The 19,093-nt window shown below is 43.9% G+C and overlaps 1 protein-coding gene across 1 annotated transcript in view; it reads left to right on the top strand.

Annotated features, from left to right (window-relative positions):
- Positions 1-19,093, top strand: part of slc7a14a (solute carrier family 7 member 14a) — a 32,405-nt gene extending 13,312 nt beyond the window's left edge. Inside the window, exons 2-10 of the mRNA XM_084044784.1 lie at positions 2,627-3,317; positions 5,369-5,605; positions 7,344-7,561; positions 8,188-8,334; positions 11,843-12,051; positions 12,715-12,862; positions 14,838-15,333; positions 16,560-16,796; positions 18,479-19,093. Coding sequence (XP_083900910.1) covers positions 3,014-3,317; positions 5,369-5,605; positions 7,344-7,561; positions 8,188-8,334; positions 11,843-12,051; positions 12,715-12,862; positions 14,838-15,333; positions 16,560-16,796; positions 18,479-18,780 — 2,298 coding nt within the window. The 5' untranslated portion in view covers positions 2,627-3,013 and the 3' untranslated portion in view covers positions 18,781-19,093. The remainder of the gene's footprint in view (positions 1-2,626; positions 3,318-5,368; positions 5,606-7,343; positions 7,562-8,187; positions 8,335-11,842; positions 12,052-12,714; positions 12,863-14,837; positions 15,334-16,559; positions 16,797-18,478) is intronic.

Raw genomic sequence — 19,093 nt, 5'->3', positions numbered from 1 at the left:
GTGTATTTGATTTACAACATAGAAATGTATGGAAGGTGTGAAAATGTGATTGTGTGTGTGTCTGTCATTATATGTGTGTGTGTGTGTGTGTGTGTGTGTGTGTGTGTGTGTGTGTGTGTGTGTGTGTGTGTGTGTGTGTGTGTGTGTGTGTGTGTGTGTGTGTGTGTGTGTACGTGCGTATTTGTGCCAAGCAACATAAACAAAGGCACATGCAATAACGAACAAGGTTCCAATCACCCCTCCTGTTTGCTCCTTTGTTTTGAGAGTGATTGGATACGTGTCTAGACCTCGATGTCGGCAATTATACCAGGCAAGGTATGTCTTAGAATGCTACACACACAGAGACACATGCGCACTCACACTAACAACACAGAACACACACACACACACACACACACACACACACACACACACACACACACACACACACACACACACACACACACACACACACACACACACACACACACACACACACACACACACACACACACACACACACACACACACACACACACACACAGTCGCTGGCGGGCAAAAACGTTGTATCCTTATATTTTTTTCTCACAAATTGCTGGCCTACTTTATGCTACAAGTGGGTCATGCAAAAGTAGCAGGAATAGCTGATCTACAAGCTCACAGCGTATCGCATCGCAATGCAATGCGTTGTGAGCTTGTAGATCTGCACTTTTAGCTATTTCTGATTTTGACAGTGAAAGTCGTTGAGTCTGTCTGTGGGTTTTATAAATATTTAACCAATGAAAAGTATTAACTTGTGGCTATTAATAACTACTACAAATAACTTCCATTTCCTGAAAAGTTTAATTTTTGGTTATGCAAGGATTCCGCCCAACAGCAATGTTATGAAAATACACGCAATGAACATAAAAACACACGCGTGTGCACGTACACACACGCGCACGTTGTATATATCATCCTGTCTCACAGCAACCAGAGGATCAATGTACGCTGCTCCTAATGAGAAACAGATTTTCTCTTATTCTCCTCATGCCTGCCTCCTCTTCCCTTCATCACGGTTCCATTCCTTGCTCTACGCGCTCATCAGACGTTATTGACCGCTGTTGACTGACTGTGTGTGTCTTTGGCCGTGTCCAGATATCTATGTGGGTGAGGAATGCAAGTGCTTGCCTGTATTTATTTATTTAAGACTTGTGTGGGTGTTAATTAGGGATTATACTGTCATTTTACTCATAAAGGGCTTTTGTTAAAAATGCAGTATGATCCTGCCCACTGAAGACTAACTGCTCTTAGACAATTATAAACAGTCCAAAGTCTTAACCACTTGAAGCCCAGCATCCCTATTCACAAAAAAAAATAGCACACCTTCAGGCGAAGGCATTTGGTGTAGGTAAAAAAAAGAGTGGACAGTGCAACACAGGTCAGTATAGAGGGTCTAAACGGTTAAATAACCTATTTAGCTAATTGCTAAATGCAGAAAGAAGCAGCCCTACCCTCTTCACACAAGTACTGTGTGTGTGTGTGTGTGTGTGTGTGTGTGTGTGTGTGTGTGTGTGTGTGTGTGTGTGTGTGTGTGTGTGTGTGTGTGTGTGTGTGTGTGTGTGTGTGTGTGTGTGTGTGTGTGTGTGTGTGTGTGTGTGTGTATTATAGCCTCCAGTTATAGTAGCTCTTGTCGTTGTGGTACGCGTATGACATTAACATCCAAATCATCTTATAAAAGCTCTGAGGTGGATGTGGTCTACAATGTGAGAGAATATACTGTTATGTTTAAAACACACACACACACACACACACACACACACACACACACACACACACACACACACACACACACACACACACACAATAATGATGTGATTGAAAACACTGACACACAGTAAGTCGTTACATGGTTTCCACCACAGTAACATTATGTAAAAGATTCTGGTCGAGTTCAAGTAGTCAATGGCAGATCTTCTTAGATCAGTGGTTCTCAAACGTTTTCATGTCAAGGATCCCCAAATGAATATGTATTAGGCCGCGGGTCCCCATCTGAAAAGATATTCAGTTGGCAGATGTACAAGCTTGTAGATCAGCCATTTTGAATAGCTAAAGAATAAAATAGAGTTAAGGTTTTTAAACTGATTGTGATGCTATATTAGCTATTGACTACTAACTTGTCAATAAAAACTGACCAATAGCACATAAAGGACACCATGATACAATGGAGTGTTGATGAACAGAATCTGCTTCACTCAAACAGACCACTGTTTGGGGGGAAAAACTAAACAATACAAAACAAACCTGGGCGGCCCCCTGGAGCTTAGAGTCTGTTTCATTTGTTTGAAACATAGCTAAATCCACCTCTGATTGTTACATCAAATCTCTCTCTCTCTTACAACCACACACACACGCACAAAGATGAAAATGATTGGGCATCTTCTGCCACCTCTAATGAGCTTGGTCACTATAGCAACAGGGCTGTAGGGAGAGGGCCATTAATTAGCTGTCTCTCCATTCAGGTACACCTTGTCTGTGTGGTTGAATCAGTAATAGACCTCTAGCTGTGTGTGTGTGTGTGTGTGTGTGTGTGTGTGCACACACAAACACGTGTATGCGCACTCAAAGATTAGCATTGTGTCATAACATTAACTCTTTTTTTCCACAGATACCCATCTGTCTCACCATGTGGAGGAAAAATAAGACGAACTTCCAATAAGCCAGAGAGAGAGAGAGAGAGAGAGAGAGATAACAGCGGAAGGGGAGACTGACGCTGTCGCCCAGAGAAACAAAAAAAAGAGAGAGAGAGAGAGATATACTAGGTCTTATCTTCTTCACAGACTCACCCATCCATCGTGCGCACAAGGACTGGCGAAGGAGCAACTCTTTGATCAACACCTCCTTTATCCTTTAATCCTGCCAACAACAAAGAAAGTGAGAAAAAAACTGAAAAAGTGGAAAAAAAACTGCAGTGAAGACGAGTTCCTCAGAAATCTGCCGACCTCTTTTCCTCCCCTTTTGAGGACCGTGACCCCTTTGGTTTCCCCTCATCGCCATGAGCGGTCTGGTGGAGAAGCTGCGGCGGGTCCAGTGGGGGGCCGCGTGGCACACCTTCGCCTCCCGCATCCTGCGGACCAAGCCGGTGGAGTCCATGCTGGACTCGGGGGCCACGGGGGGCACGTCGGCGCACGGCACCAAGCTGGCGCGCGTCCTGTCCACCGTGGACCTGGTGTCGCTGGGCGTGGGCAGCTGCGTCGGCACGGGGATGTACGTGGTCTCCGGGCTGGTCGCCAAGGAGATGGCCGGTCCGGGAGTCATCGTGTCCTTCATCATCGCCGCCGTGGCCTCCATACTGTCCGGTGAGGCTGGAGGGCACACACACACACGCATTATATTCACCGTAATTGCTGGCCTTCTCCAGGGCGCCGCCATTGCCTCTTACAGGGGGGGGGGGGGGGGGGGGGCATTGGGGTTTTCTCTGTGTGCTGCTTCATTCAACATCTGTCCACTTCCTCCCTAGTAGGCTACTGCGGGTGTAATACAGGTAATCAGTGTGTTGCCAGATTTTGCAAGAGAAACAAGTGGCCAGGTCTATGAAAACAAGCCCAAAAGAAGCAACTAGGGCTAGGCTCAGTTTGACCACTTTACATCTGCTTTTTGAAAATAGCAGATCAACAAGCTCACAATGTGTCACATCACGACACGTTGTGAGCTTGTAGATCTGCTATTTTCAAAAAATATTGGGAAAAAATATGCCGTAAAATATTTTTTACAATGAATTTTGGCTGTGGCACTCAGAGCCAAAATTCCATAAATAAGCTCGGCACTGAATGAGTTAAGATGGACCCTCTACAGACCAAATCAGAGTCTATGGATATCTACACAATATAAGATCAAGTGTCCTTGATAAACTAGCTACGTCTAGTTTATCAACCTGTGGATATTTAGAACTAAGTATATATTTCTAATACTCAAAAACAATATCATAAATAAGGTTAACAAATAATACTGCCCCAATGCACTGCCGTGTTATCCACCCGGAAATACATTTTTGGTTGTGGTTATGTTATGATGATATGATTTGGTCTAATATCAGAGAGCAATCTGGGAGAAGTAAAGTGTGATAAGTGAAAAAGAAAATGACCATCAGTCCAGATATTGAGTTCAGATATTTCTCATTCATAAACCTTACAGCAGTTAATGATGGAGAACTGAAATGTAAGTCGAGCAGAACAAAACTGGGGATCCCCTTGCTCACAACCATACTACTCTCCCTCCAGACCAAAGTCACAGCATTATATACCATTGTGTCTAGGTTCAAACCATTCCCCTCAGCAAAGTGAGAACATCACACAACAATTAAGACAGCTTTCACTCACAGTCGCAGTCGCACACAGTATATTATTATAAATCCATCTCTAGCAGGGCTTATTTGGGATGTAATTGGAAAACAAACAATAAAGAAAACTAGAACAGACTGTTTACCTCTACCCCTCAAGTCCAGCTTGGTGTGGTGTGGCCCAGTTGCACACCTGAACTGAGTCAGGCAGCAATCATGCTGTCATCTCCTACTAGGCTATGTAAATAAGGAAAGGACAGACATTTCCAGCTGGCAGATTTGACAGATTATGAAGCATACTTTAGCCAGATCCAATCAAACTTCCTCACATCCTCTACTCGTGTCCTTTCCTTGCGCCTTAGGGTGAGGAGGCGAGCATAGACATAATACATAAATAGGTAGACGCCTCATTGGCCAGAGGGGCTGCACGTCAACACCCCCATATTAAGCAGGGCACCTTGCTCCACTGCAAGAAATATGCCTGAGTTGTATAGAATAGAAGTACCTGAGACTGAAACTTTTTCTATTTTATAACCAGCTTGGGGAGCCTCCTCTCTCTCCTCACTCTCAGATCCTCCGAAAGCAAATGAACATTTGGTAAGGGAGAATATCCACCCCCTTGCAAGACTTTTGAGTCTACTAGATCAAATAGCCATTCAAATGACTACAATTCCTTACTGTATATATACTGTACCTCCAGGCAGGCCAGACCTCTTGCGCCTGATCTATATTAAGCACCCTCTAATAGCGTACACATGCTGACATTAGAAGGGCAAAGCCATAATATTACAGGTTCACTGAAGCAATAGTTCAATACTATCTTAATAAGACAACCCTTGCTATCGTCTGCCATGACATTCACTTATATTATATTATTAGCTTGCGCTCAGTCGAGGATTTCTCTCCAAGGTCTTTAAATGAATGTTGAAAGATGTCACTGGTGTGTGTGTGTGTGTGTGTGTGTGTGCGTGCGTGCGTGCGTGTTCTAATTGATATTTTACTATTATTATTAGCGCGCATGCATGTGTATGTGTTCATTTTCATGTGGTCGACTTCCCCTCTGCCCCACAGGAGTGTGTTACGCGGAGTTCGGAGTGCGTGTGCCCAAGACCACAGGTTCGGCCTACACATACAGCTACGTGACAGTGGGGGAGTGCGTGGCATTCTTCATTGGCTGGAACTTGATTTTGGAGTATCTGATTGGCACCGCCGCGGGGGCGTCGGCCCTGAGCAGCATGGCGGACTCTCTGGCTAATCACAGCATCAGCAACTTCATGATTTCACACATCGGGACACTCAAAGGCCTGGGTGAGTGTCTGAAGGATGTGTGTTTGTGTTTCTACAGTATACTTTATATGCTGAAAGTATACGGGTTTCAGTTTTGGAACTTATTGGACTGAGGGCTTTTGGGTCCATCTTTTGAGAAGGAGAGATTTTAGACATTTCGAAATCAGAAGACTGTAGATGAGGAATTTGCTTTGGCTCTTGGTGCCTTGAACTCCCAATATATACAGTAAAACAACATTTAATATACAGTAGCACTACCAACATGGATTTAAAGATCAAAAATCAAAGAACCATGAGCTGAATTTTTGCATTCATCCTTTCTAAGGACATTTTTTTTGCATATTATTTAGTGGTTTGGCTGTGATCCAAGGTCAAAAAACCTTCATTAAATCTTACAATGAGGCAAGGTCGTCTGGTAATTACAGCAATACATTTGTGACAATTAAGATGCCCTGTAAATGCTTTATAGGACAGTGGCAATACTGAGTGGTATATCAAAAATGAAAGGACACATAATGAGTGTTATCGCGGAAATCGTCTAAAACCAATCAGAGCATCTTGGGAAATCGTAGTACTTGAGGCAGGGAATTTTCCAGCTTCCCTGTTTATCTTGGAGCTCACATGATCACAGTGATGGCGGCAATTGTAACAATTGTCACTTCACATTTGTTCTGGTTCTGTGACGTGACGGGGAAACCCTGTGGATATGGTATGTAATGCTATATAGCCTCCACTGTGTGCCAGTCACTTCTATCTGTTGACCCTGCCCTGTCAGCCTCTTCCTGTTGGCCAGAGACAGTGGTCACGTGACGGGCAGCACGGCCAGCTGTTCAGCACTGTAATGGAAAGTTCATGTTTCCCTTTCCTGCAGGAAAACGGTCAACCTCTCCAACGCAGTCCAGGGAAAGCGTGGATTTTAGCACCAATGTGCCCCCATTACGCATTTTGTTCCAATACCACACACACAACAATTTGACATAAAATGGTCAAATCGTAAGATTACTGTGTGTGTGTGTGTGTGTGTGTGTGTGTGTGTGTGTGTGTGTGTGTGTGTGTGTGTGTGTGTGTGTGTGTGTGTGTGTGCATTTTAAATAATAAAATAAAATAAATGGTGTGCCCTTTTACCAGTTTCACTTTCAAAACCTTTGCATCATGCATGTCACACAAAGAATACAAACAGAATGCGATGCGTTTTGTTGATGTAACACGTTTTTTCATATAGAGTCCTATCCACAAATCCACCATTTAACTTCCACAATCCACATTATCAAAACCATTGTGTGCCGCATTCTGTTTGTGTGACATGCATGATGCAAAGGTTTTGAAAGTGAAACTGGTCAAAGTCACTGGCCACCTACTGTTTGTGTCAAGTACATTTGCACATATCTGAAATTCTTCCTCTGCATTTACATATCCTAACGGCAGTGGATTCCATTAATATGGCACCTGGGCAGCAGTTGGGGGTTAAGTGTCTTGGTCAGGGTCATTTCAGCACAACAGCCAGCGACCTTCCGGATCCCAAACGGCCACTCTACCCACTCAGCTACAGCCGCCCTAATGTTTGCCTAGACACAAGCAGAGGAATGGGGAGAGATGTAGAAGTGTGTAAAAGAACGCAGCAACCTTTATTTTCTTGTTCATATTCTTCCTTTTTTCCCTTCTGTTAAATGACATTAAAGGTAAGCTCTTGAAAACTAATCTGTGTGTATGTGTGTGCGCGTGTGTGCGTGCCTGCGCGTGTGTGTGTGCGGGCGTGTAGGTAAAGGGGAGCAGTCATACCCAGACCTGCTGGCGCTGCTGATAGCCATGGTGGTGACAGTGATAGTAGCCCTGGGAGTGAAGAATTCTGTGGGCTTCAATAACGTCCTCAACGTCATCAACCTCGTAGTGTGGGTGTTCATGATCATTGCAGGGCTCTTCTTCGTCAAGGGAGAGAACTGGGACGATGGCAGATTCCTGCCCTTCGGCTGGTCTGGGGTAAGCTCACAAGAGCACCGTTGTGAACTAACACACCAAAACATACACAATTGCAAATTAGGGACCCAGCTGTGGACACTGACAGAGACACGCACGCACACACACACGCGCACGCACGCACGCACGCACGCACACACACACACACACACACACACACACACACACACACACACACACACACACACACACACACACACACACACACACACACACACACACACACACACACACACACACACACACACACACACACACACACACACACACACACACACACACACACACACACACAGTCACAGGTACAGAATATTGATGATGATATTGTGGGCAGTTGGTCTCTCTCACACATACAGCAATACATACAGACTCATGCAGTCCTCCTAATCTCTTCTCCCTTTGTGTAATGCATTTGAAATTAAATCTAATTTAATTAAAATTCTATTATAATCCAATTTATTTAATTGTAGTGCTTGGCAGCTTTTGTCTCACTGAGCACAGAAAGATTAGGGATTCTAATTTTCCAGCTGGTAACTCTGGTAATATAGTACTGACCTACAGGACCATGTATCCGGTTGTATTGTCCCTTTGTGTGAGCCCTGGTTTCTCCTGTTTGCATTGCTGTCCAGGTGATGCAAGGCGCAGCCACCTGTTTCTATGCCTTCATCGGATTTGACATCATCGCCACGACAGGAGAGGAAGCCAAGAGTCCCCACACCTCTATCCCCTATGCCATCACCGCCTCCCTCATCACCTGCCTCACCGCCTACGTCTCTGTGAGTATAGAGGCCCACAGCTGGCCACGCACGCACGCGCACACACACACACACACACACACACACACACACACACACACACACACACACACACACACACACACACACACACACACACACACACACACACACACACACACACACACACACACACACACACACACACACACACACACACACACACAGGTATTACTATATTCGTGAGGACATAAAGATTTTATTTTATGATTTTTTAAGATTTCTGGCGATTTTTAACACTAACCCTATAAAATAACCCCAAAATATGTGTCGCACACCTATTTTTGGTGGGGATATTTGACTCGCAAAAGTAGTTATACAAACACATGTACGCATGCACGGACGCACACACAATGTTGATTTATCACAGTCTTTTCTGTGTGCTTTGTAATCTATGGGGGGGGGGGGTAGTTACAAAATAATTTGTCGCTGGCTGCATTATATATATTTTTTCAATGCTGAATTGATTTTAGAATTAATTTCTCACTCTGCCATAAAACAGGAATCATTGGAGCTTTCAGGACCACTTCCTGTTATTATAACTAATCCCTATTATCAATGATGCGATAACCAGCTTTATGAGAGCTAGAATTGCTTTGCTGCGATGTTCATTTGCTTTTACGTTCATACTCCCCCACAGCAGTCCAGCACTTCAGTCTCCATCAATTAATGTAAGAGCAGAGATTAGAAGACTGAATGGTAAACCTGCAGAGGAGTGGAAATAATGTCTCAACCACTTAAACCCTATACTTGCTTGACCGGAGTACCTCAAGGCTCTATACTAGTGTATTTTCTGTTTTCGCTCAACATTAAATAGCTTACCTGAAAATAGCTGATCTACAAGCTCACAATGTGTTGTGTTTCTACACATTGTGAGCTTGTAGATTGGCTATTTCCTGCGAAAGTTTCCCCACAATACAGATTATGGGGTTTAAGTAGTTAATCTGCTCACTCTAGCTTTGTTCGAATTCAAGACAACTGCACCCCCAACTCTCTCTCTCTGTGTGTGTGTGTGTGTGTGTGTGTGTGTGTGTGTGTGTGTGTGTGTGTGTGTGTGTGTGTGTGTGTGTGTGTGTGTGTGTGTGTGTGTGTGTGTGTGTGTGTGTGTGTGTGTGTGTGTGTGTGTGTGTGTGTGTGTGTGTGTGTGTGTGTGTGTGTGTGTGTGTGTGTGTCCTCTTAGATCATTTAGTATTCTGCTTGCAGACTGCAGCAGATTTTTTTAGTGTGGCACCATCAGCCTGGTTGGTTGTTGCTATGGTTTCCAGATAACACCATCCTATCAGGAATTAGTTTGAGACTTCTTTAGCATGGCCTGGGGCAAAGAACACATCGATTGCAATGGAGGGGGTTTGGTTGACATAACGATTTTTAACATTAGTGGATTTCACTGCTAGCTACCATAGGAGTTGCTCGCTACACTTATTTGAAGAATTCCTCTGGATTGGTACAAATGGTGGAAAGTAACTAAGTACATTTACCGATGTACTGTACTTACTGTAAGCTTTGAGGAACGTATACTTTACTCGAGTATTTAAATTTTTCGATCATTTATACTTCTACTCCACACATCTGAGATGCTAATATTGTACTCTTTACTGAACTGCAATTATTTTGCCGCTTTAGTCACTATATGCCCATACCCTGTATATTTGCATGCTCATATATGGGCATATTTGTTGGATTGGTGGTTCTGGACAACTGGATATCCATATAGGCCTATGCCCATATATGGACATATCGGTCTGCTCTGTGGTTCTGGACAGACGCATATCTGAAAGACTCGGCGGCGGGCACCACACTCCTTCGAGTCCTTGCTGATATGTGCGCCGAGTTTGAAGTCGGTCGGTCTAATATTTAGCCTAATATTTAGGCTTCTTTTCCCGCCTTCAATGTACTTACATATAGACCATATTCACACGGCGGCCATGTTTCTATTAAGTCAATGAAGTGCCACCCCGGTTACCACGGCAACGGGGTGGCACTTTCAATGTTGAATTCCAAAATGTCCGCCGTGTGAATATGGTCCATTGTACAATTAATATTAAATAAACTACATTTTTTAACATTTTAGACACAGCAGCTTTCCTTCTGTTTGGCCGCAGCATCTTTATCTTTAGCTGTAGCATCTTTGTTCTTGGTCGCTAGGACCCCACCCTACTGCGCATCTCCATATATGGCCATATCAGTTGGATCACCGGTGCAACGTAGCTGTGATGTAGCTGATCGGGCCTAGTTACCATAATTTGTGCATAGCGGTCAGATCTGTGGCTCTGGACAACCAGATCTCCATGTATGCCTATATGGGAGTATCGGGTTTGTTTATGGTTATGTCTGAGACATTCCTATATATGGTCATATCGGGTTTGTTTAAGGTTTAACATGTCTAAGTCAGAGTGACGTGGCCGTTGTCCACTGGGCGGCTCCTCCCAGTAGCCAATTTTAATATAGGATTATTACAAAACATACTGTACATCAAACACTTAAGCCCTATTTTATCCTTTGGCGTTTCAAAAATAGCTCACAATACATTGTCGTGAGGTGTTGAGCTTGTAGAATTTAAAAAATTAGACACATTTTTCAAGAGATTAAAAAAATCATGAGTACTTTTACTTTGGTATTATAAGTGTATATATTTTTTTAACACAGGATGTTTACTTGTAACAGAGTAATAGTACATTGTGATATTGCCACTTTTACTTGTCTGGGTACTACTTCCATTACTGATTGGTACAGTATGAGGTAGTTCACATACCCATATGCTTGTATTGAATTTGGGTTAAAGTTCATTTTTCTACCTTTCTCTTTCTCCAGTAAGGGTTAGTCTTTTTTATTTGTCTCTCTGCCGGTTTATTTGTCTATAATCTGTTCATCCAAATCCCTCTCTTGTACTGAACACTTATCTCGTGACAGATGGCCTTGCATGCTTTCACACGTCAGATGCAAGCATCAGAGACTAGGACATGCACGCATGTGTGTGCACACAGACTCACACACACACACACACACGCGCGCACGCACGCACGCACGCACGCCCGCGCGCGCACACACACACACACAGAACCATGATGACTCATGCAAAGCGTACACACAGTTATGTCTTTGTGGGTCAAAGCTAGACTGGCTTACAGTAGTCCAATAATCTTGGACTACATATTCCTCACCATCCATACCATATGTGTGCTATAGATATGTTATAATCCAAGTACAGTAAGTGTGAAAGATTGGATACAAAATGTTTTTATTTATTTATGAGATAGCAATCTATTGAAACATGAAAATGGCTGATTACTGGATTAATTTATTGTTAACTATTGTGAACTAAAAATAATGAAACAAAATAATATGGAAAGACATTTTTTAAATAAACCAATGGTAAATGGGTAGTCGTATTTGATCAAACTGATTGATACCTTAACACTTTTACAAAAAGAAAACTACAACATTTCATGCCTGTGTCAAATGTGGTACTTTTTTCATATTTTCCTTCCAGGTTTCCATCATCCTGACTCTGATGGTGCCCTACGCTGAGATCGATGAAGATGCCCCTCTGATGGAGATGTTTGCCATGCACGGTTGTTACTTTGCTAAGTACATTGTGGCGGTCGGCTCCATAGCGGGACTCACTGTCTCCCTGCTAGGGTCCCTGTTCCCCATGCCCAGGGTCATCTACGCTATGGCTGGGGATGGCCTGCTGTTTAAGTGAGCATTCACTGACTCACATTGAAATGAAACACACACATCCAACACATCCAACACACACATGTAGGAACATGCAAGGTAGAAACCTTCTATGTAAAAAAACTTAACTTTTCAGGAAACGGGAAAAAGTACCCGTGTTCAAATGGATCAATGTGTTCAAATGGATCAATGCGTTCAAATGGATCAATGTACATATCTACATTGGTCCATTGGAACACAGGTCACAAGCTATTTTTCGGCGAGAATCGTCTGACCGATTGAATTCAAACCCTTGGTTGCGCCCGGGTGTTGCGCTCTGAAAATAGCAGATCTACAAGCTCGCAACGTGTCGCGCTGCGACGTGCTGCGACGCGCTGCGAGCTTGTAGTTCCGCTATTTTCAGCATGCAACCAAGTTTAAAATCAGCCATTACGACGCCATCAAGGCACCGCCAAAATACATTTTAGTCAACTAAATCAACTGTAGATTTAGCCGACTATAATCTTATGATATTCAGTCGACTAAAACTAGACAAAAACAAAAACATTTCAGATTACTAAAATATTACTAAAACTATAAATCAAACTTTGCTGTCAAAATCAACGCTGTTACAGGTCCATTTGGTTACATTTTGTGTACACTCTCAGGTGGACACTAAGGATGTCATGTACTGTATATATGCAGGTTCCTGGCCAAGGTGTCCACCTACACAGAGACCCCAGCTGTGGCCTGTGTGGTGTCAGGCTGTCTGGCTGCCGTGCTGTCTCTGCTGATCAGCCTCAGGGACCTCATCGAAATGATGTCCATAGGAACCTTACTGGCCTACACTCTGGTGAGTATAGATGCATATTGCATACTGTATGTCTTTATTCCACATTATGTACATATCATATCGTCGCTAGCCTGTCGGGTGGAAACCTTGTATGCCGAAATGGGGGGGGGGAATCCTGTTTTCCAATGTAGTTATTATGTAGTGACAAGCTCTTGTTATTTGTCTACAGTGGCGTGCACAGACATTTTGAGGGGCAGGTGCTCAAGTAAATTATACTTTTTTTTGTTTACTTGGTCTGCTCTTTTTTCCCTCTACACCTATACCTCAAAAATAGCCGATCTACAAGCCCACAACGCCTCGCAGCGCGAGGCGTTGTGGGCTTGTAGATCTGCTATATTTGGCTAAAGTTCTCCTCAGAAAAGGGATGTTAGGTTTCAAGTGGTTATGGTAAAAAGAAAAATCATATCACATAAAGATTTGGTGGACCCCCTGTAGTAACTCTGAGGACCCCCTAGGGGTCCCGGACCACCTGTTGAAGACCCCTGCTGTAAACTGAAAAAAAAAAACAGTTTTTTTTTCTTTTTTTCAAAAGGGCACTTCTGGTCAAGAGGGCAAAGGGCAGGTGCTCTAGCACCACCTAGAGTCTATCTGTGCACGTCCCTGTTTGTCTAAAACCCACAGACACATAGCTAAAATAGTCCATCTACAAGCTCATAACGTGTCGCATCTTGAAGCGCGGTGAGCTTGTAGATCGGCTATTTTCGATACTTTTGCGTGACACTCTTGTACGACAATGTAGGGAATTCATTTACGAAAAAAACATAAAAAGTTTAAATATGGATATACAAGGTTTCTACCCGACAGCGACGATATCATGTAATATACTGTATCTACGCCGGGTCGCTGAAGGGACCTGCCTTCTAGAGCAGCGTTGGTGGGTATGTCATTGTTATCGGGTGGAAACAGTATTATGTACAGAACAGCAGATCTGGGAGAACGCCTATTTTTGCTACTTTTGTGTGACACTGTAGTATGATGAAGTAGGGCAATAATGTACGAAAAAACATAAAAAGTTAAAATACGGAGATAAGAGGTTTCTGCCCGACAGCGAAGATGTACAATATGTACAAGTATGTATGCCCCCTGAGTAGACCATCTGTTAGTGCTGAGGAAAGTAGACCACTCACAGCGAACTGCATAGCTGATCATTTTGTTTATCACATAGCCATATCCTTATACAACAGGCAGCTACATCCAACCACACATTGTGATTGGCCAAGAGGCATTCTGATCCATGCCAATAACCACAATACACAAATCACTGGTAAAAGTATCCCTCCGTCTTATGTTGTGGACCAGTCCAGCAGGCGTTAATTTGCCTATTGCAATGATAAACAATGGAAGTATGTGGGGTTGCAGGGGGCTGAAAGCAATGCAATTTAGCAACATTTCAGTCAGACAACTCTTGGATTGAATAAATATATTCATTGAGCATAAATATATTGAGCATAAATATTTAGAGGCATATTTGGCGCCACGGCTCTGTCTCCGTCAGATCGGGCTGAAACCTTGTCCAAATAAGGAGTCAGGTGTTATAGACTGCCTCATGAAGTCCAAGATCCACATGGAAGCCACACCGTTATTAGACTCGTTATTAGATTTTACGACAGTGCTGTAGATAAACTCCGCTGTGTGTTGTGCCTATGAGCACAGCAATGCCAATAGCCATGATAAAGCACTCCCTCTCGTGTCGTATTGCTTGATTATTCACTAAGAGAATGAGAAAATAGCATTTTTATCAAGACTATCATTTAATGAATAAATTAGCATTACTGTCATTAGGAATTGCCCAGGCAAGCAAAATGGTAGTCCCTCTGGGATTTACCCACCATCGAGAACGAGCAGTAGCACTTCACCTGGTCAGCTGCTATACTATGATAATATAGCAGCTGACCAGCACCCATTATATTGTCCCTATAGGGAAGAAAATGTTTTTAGTGTTAAGTTGCTCTTTAATCAAGGTATTACTCTCCAGGTGAGCCTGTGCGTGCTGCTGCTACGGTACCAACCCGAGGGTGACATCCACGGCTTTGTCAACTTCCTGTCCGAGGAGCAGAACAAAAAGAAGAAGGAAGGCATCCTGGCCGAGTGCGAGAAAGACGCCTGCTCACCGACCAGCGAGGCCGACGAGTACGGAGGAGTGCCCACCAACACCTGCGGAGCCAAGAACCTCCCCTCGTTAGGCGACAACGAGATGCTGATCGGCAAGCCCGATAAGACCGCCTACACTGCCAACCACCCCAACTACGGCACGGTGGACATGGGGACCGGCATCGAAGCGGAAGAGTCAGAGACCGGGATGTCGCGCCGCCTCAAGAAGCTGATTGGACCGCGGTACTACACCCTGAGGATCCGACTGGGCCTCCCAGGGAAGATGGACAGGCCCACTCCCGCCACGGGGAAGACAGTCACCGTGTGTGTCCTTCTGCTCTTCATCCTCATCTTCATTTTCTGCTCCTTCATCATCTTCGGTGAGAAGAGAAAGGAAATGCTATTTTGGTCTAAAAGTCAGCTTGCATTTTTGTCCAAATTCAGAGGACCCATCCAATTGCTGGGTAGTTTATTTTGTATATTATCTTTTGCTTTCACTTAACTTGAAACGCTGTCAGTGTTTCTATTGTTCATCAAATTGCTGTGAATGTGAGCCCAACGATATTGTTCACCCCACTTTCAATTGTCATTACAGTTGTGGAAAGAGTTTTAAAACAATATATTGTCGTTACAGTTATCATTCTTGGTGTGGATGGCCTTAACCCATTAAAACCGGGAAAGCATCCGTGTCATTTTAGATTTTAGCTATGTTTTAACGACTTTAAACATTATTTAATGCTTTCGCTATTAAAAAATAGCAGATATACAAGATATACAAGCAGATATACAAGCTCATAGCGTGTCACTTTGTGCCACGCTATGAGCTTGTAGATCTGCAATTTTTCCAAAATACGTGAAAATTGGCACAATTTTTTTTAAAGCGATTTTTTAAAACAAATCTTTGCTTCTGGGGGTCCCTGGAACCAGTGTTGATTTTGTCGACTAAAACTATGACGAAAAATGTTCATCGACTACCTTTTTTCACTGACAAAAACGAAATAAAAACTAAGCTACGAAGACGAAAACTAAGACTAAATATATTGACAATTTCGTCAACAAATAAAAATTAGACTACAATGTGAGGGAGGGACTAGTGGAGAAGAGATCCAGTAGAACTAAAAGACCAGTCATTCTATGTTCGGTTGCACTCCGGTGTTGTGCTCTGAAAATAGCAGATCTACAAGCTCACAACACGTCACGCTGCGACGCGTTGTGAGCTTGTAGATCGACTAAAACTAGACAAAAACCAAAACATTTCAGATGACTAAAATATGACTAAAACTAAATGGAATTTTATTCAAAAGACTACGACTAAAACTAAATAAAAATGTGCTGACAAAATCAACACTACCTGGAACAAGATATTTTGAGATGGGGGTTAGGCGGCCAAATACATATCATTTTGGGGGGTCCTTGACATGAAACAGTTTGAGCAGCACACTGATACATGATAGGCCTACATACGTTTCTTTTCTTCAAATAACTGTTACGATCTAGGAGACATTTCGTAGAATCGGCCTGGGGGTCTTAATGGCCTTTTAACACTCCAGATTTGACTGTGTAATCATTTGATAGTAAAAACACATAATGTGACACCTGACCTCAGGAGCCAGCAGCATCGCCGAGGGAAGCTGGTGGGCTCTGCTGCTGCTGATCCTCCTCATCATCCTCCTCGCGCTGCTCATCATCGTCATCGTGCAGCAGCCAGAGAACCCCAAGCGGCTGCCCTACATGGCGCCGTGCGTGCCCTTCGTGCCGGCCTCCGCCATGCTGGTGAACGTCTACCTCATGCTCAAACTGTCCGCCATCACCTGGATACGGTTCGCCATCTGGTGCCTTGTGGGTAAGGGGTCCAAAAAATCTGCTTTTTAGTTTGCGTATGGAAGATGAAGATAAAGCAATATAATGTGTCCACTTTAAAGGGATAGTTCACCCAGGGTTTTTTTCTTCTATCGATTAGTCACCCCATGGAGACTTGAATTCATGGATATTTTTTAGTTTTTGTCGCATTCCTAAGCCAATAATTTGATGACCAGCGGACCGGTAGGCAGCGGTTCCGGGAGGAGACACAAAGGAGACTCTTTGTGTCTCCTACCGGAACTTCTGCCGGTCATCAAATTATTGGCTTAGGAATGCGACAAAAACTAAAAAATATCCATGAATTCAAGTCTCCATGGGGTGACTAATCGATAGAAAAAAAGTCATTTTGGGGGTGAACTATCCCTTTAATGGGGAAAGTAACTAAAGTCCATTACTTAATATATCTCACATATAAGCATTGATTGCAAGCAAGCAGTGTGCACACGTTGAGAATCCATCAGATCAGTCTAATGATGCACTCACTCAATAGACAAATCCACAGAACGGCATTCATAAATGCGGTGTCAAGCGGCTGCCGCTCTGTACAGCGACACAGCAGCTATGGCAGCGCAGTGCCGCTCTTGTGGATTAGTCTATAGCAGGGTACTGTAGTACTGTATACTTCTCTGGACAACTGTGCTAGACTTTAGAGTAGATCAGAGCTGGTCTAAGGTGCAATCACTTTCTGACTCGTCTCACTCCACCTAAGATAGCAATGCATCCACACCAAGACCAACACACCCCATGGGCACACAGATGAGCACAAGTACTGTAGAGGTATTTCAAGTCCAAACCTCTATTCCATGGTGAAGGCCCGGTGGTGTCATGACTCGCTTTATTTCTAAATAAAAGGTGCTGAGAAGAATTGACTTTAACAAAAAAATATTTATTGATTCCACAATAAAGGTTCCACAGGTCACAATAATAAACAAAATGCAAAAATTCCAAAAATACCTTTCCTATAAATAAATGCGGTCAAAAACTGTGTGCCTCCTAGCCCTCACCAAACATTTCCATTGTCCTGAAATTCAAGTAAAGTCACCTTCTTCCAGCCAAACCCTATCCTGTCTGGAGGCGAGCTTTTCAAAATAAAATACAAAGAATACAACAACATGGAAAGCTGGCTTTTAACCTGAAAGGAAAAAGGAAATGCTTGAAATGCATGTTCCAAAACTTAAATGAGTAAATTCCAAAAGGTGAATGTAGTTAGGTGAGAGGAGGCCTCTAAATTTCAATAATAATAATTTCATATTCCAAAATAATATTTGACATTTCTAAAACGAAAAATTATGAAAGAAGTGGACAAAACAAAGAAAACATAAAACTGGCTCCAACAAGTACATTTAATTACACAACGTGGGGCACTGGTCGTGAAAATGACAACCGCGTTTGTCGGAAACTAGCAATGGCACTGCGTTTTGCCCCTTTAACAAATGTATCTGTGTGTGTGTGTGTGTGTGTGTGTGTGTGTGTGTGTGCGTGCGTGCGTGCGTGCGTGCGTGCGTGCGTGCGTGCGTGCGTGCGTGCGCGCGCGCGTGCGTGCGTGTGCCTGTGTGCGTGCGTGTGCCTGTGTGCGTGCATGCGTGCGTGCATGCGTGCGTGCGTACGTGCGTGCGTGCGTGTGCCTGTGTGCGTGCGTGCATGCGTGTGTTTACCTCACTGCAGGTGTGCTCATCTACTTCGGGTACGGCATGTGGAACAGCAAACTGGAGATCACGGCCAGAGAAAACGAGGTCCAAGCCTCCACCTACCAGCGCTACGACCAGGGCGTGGATGAGGGCTTCTGTGGCTTCGATGACGACTTCTACCCGCCCACTAATGACCCCTGGGTGGCACCGGCGGGGTCAGGGTCGGAGATGGCGCCGCCTGCCGAGGGAAAGCCAGAAGGCGACGCGGCGGCATCAAGCGGTGGGGCCAGGACCGTAGCCAATCACGGCCTCGCTGAGGAGGACCCAATGGATTTCTGAAAGGACTGACTCTGTGTTGCCTGAATGTACTGTACTGCCTTGTCTGCTGCCTGGGGAGGACGGAGGGGTGTGCCTGGGTGTGAATGTGAATATTTAAAGCATCATTTATGCTTTGTCGAAAATAAATGATTTAATCAAAAGAAAATGCAATGGAGCAACATGGTTGTACGACAAAGTATAAATTAGGCTTAAGTGATGTGATGTGTGTGATCGCATACAGTGAGTCAATGAGTGTGAGTGAGTGTGTGAGTGTGTGAGTGTGTGCGTGCGTGCGTGCGTGCGTGCGTGCGTGCGTGCGTGCGTGCGTGCGTGC

This window comes from Gymnoscopelus microlampas, assembly GCF_963454915.1.
Source record: "Gymnoscopelus microlampas genome assembly, chromosome: 20".
Lineage (NCBI taxonomy): Eukaryota > Metazoa > Chordata > Actinopteri > Myctophiformes > Myctophidae > Gymnoscopelus > Gymnoscopelus microlampas.
The sequence above is the reverse complement of the archived record's forward strand: the minus strand, read 5'-3'. Positions and strand labels throughout refer to the sequence as shown.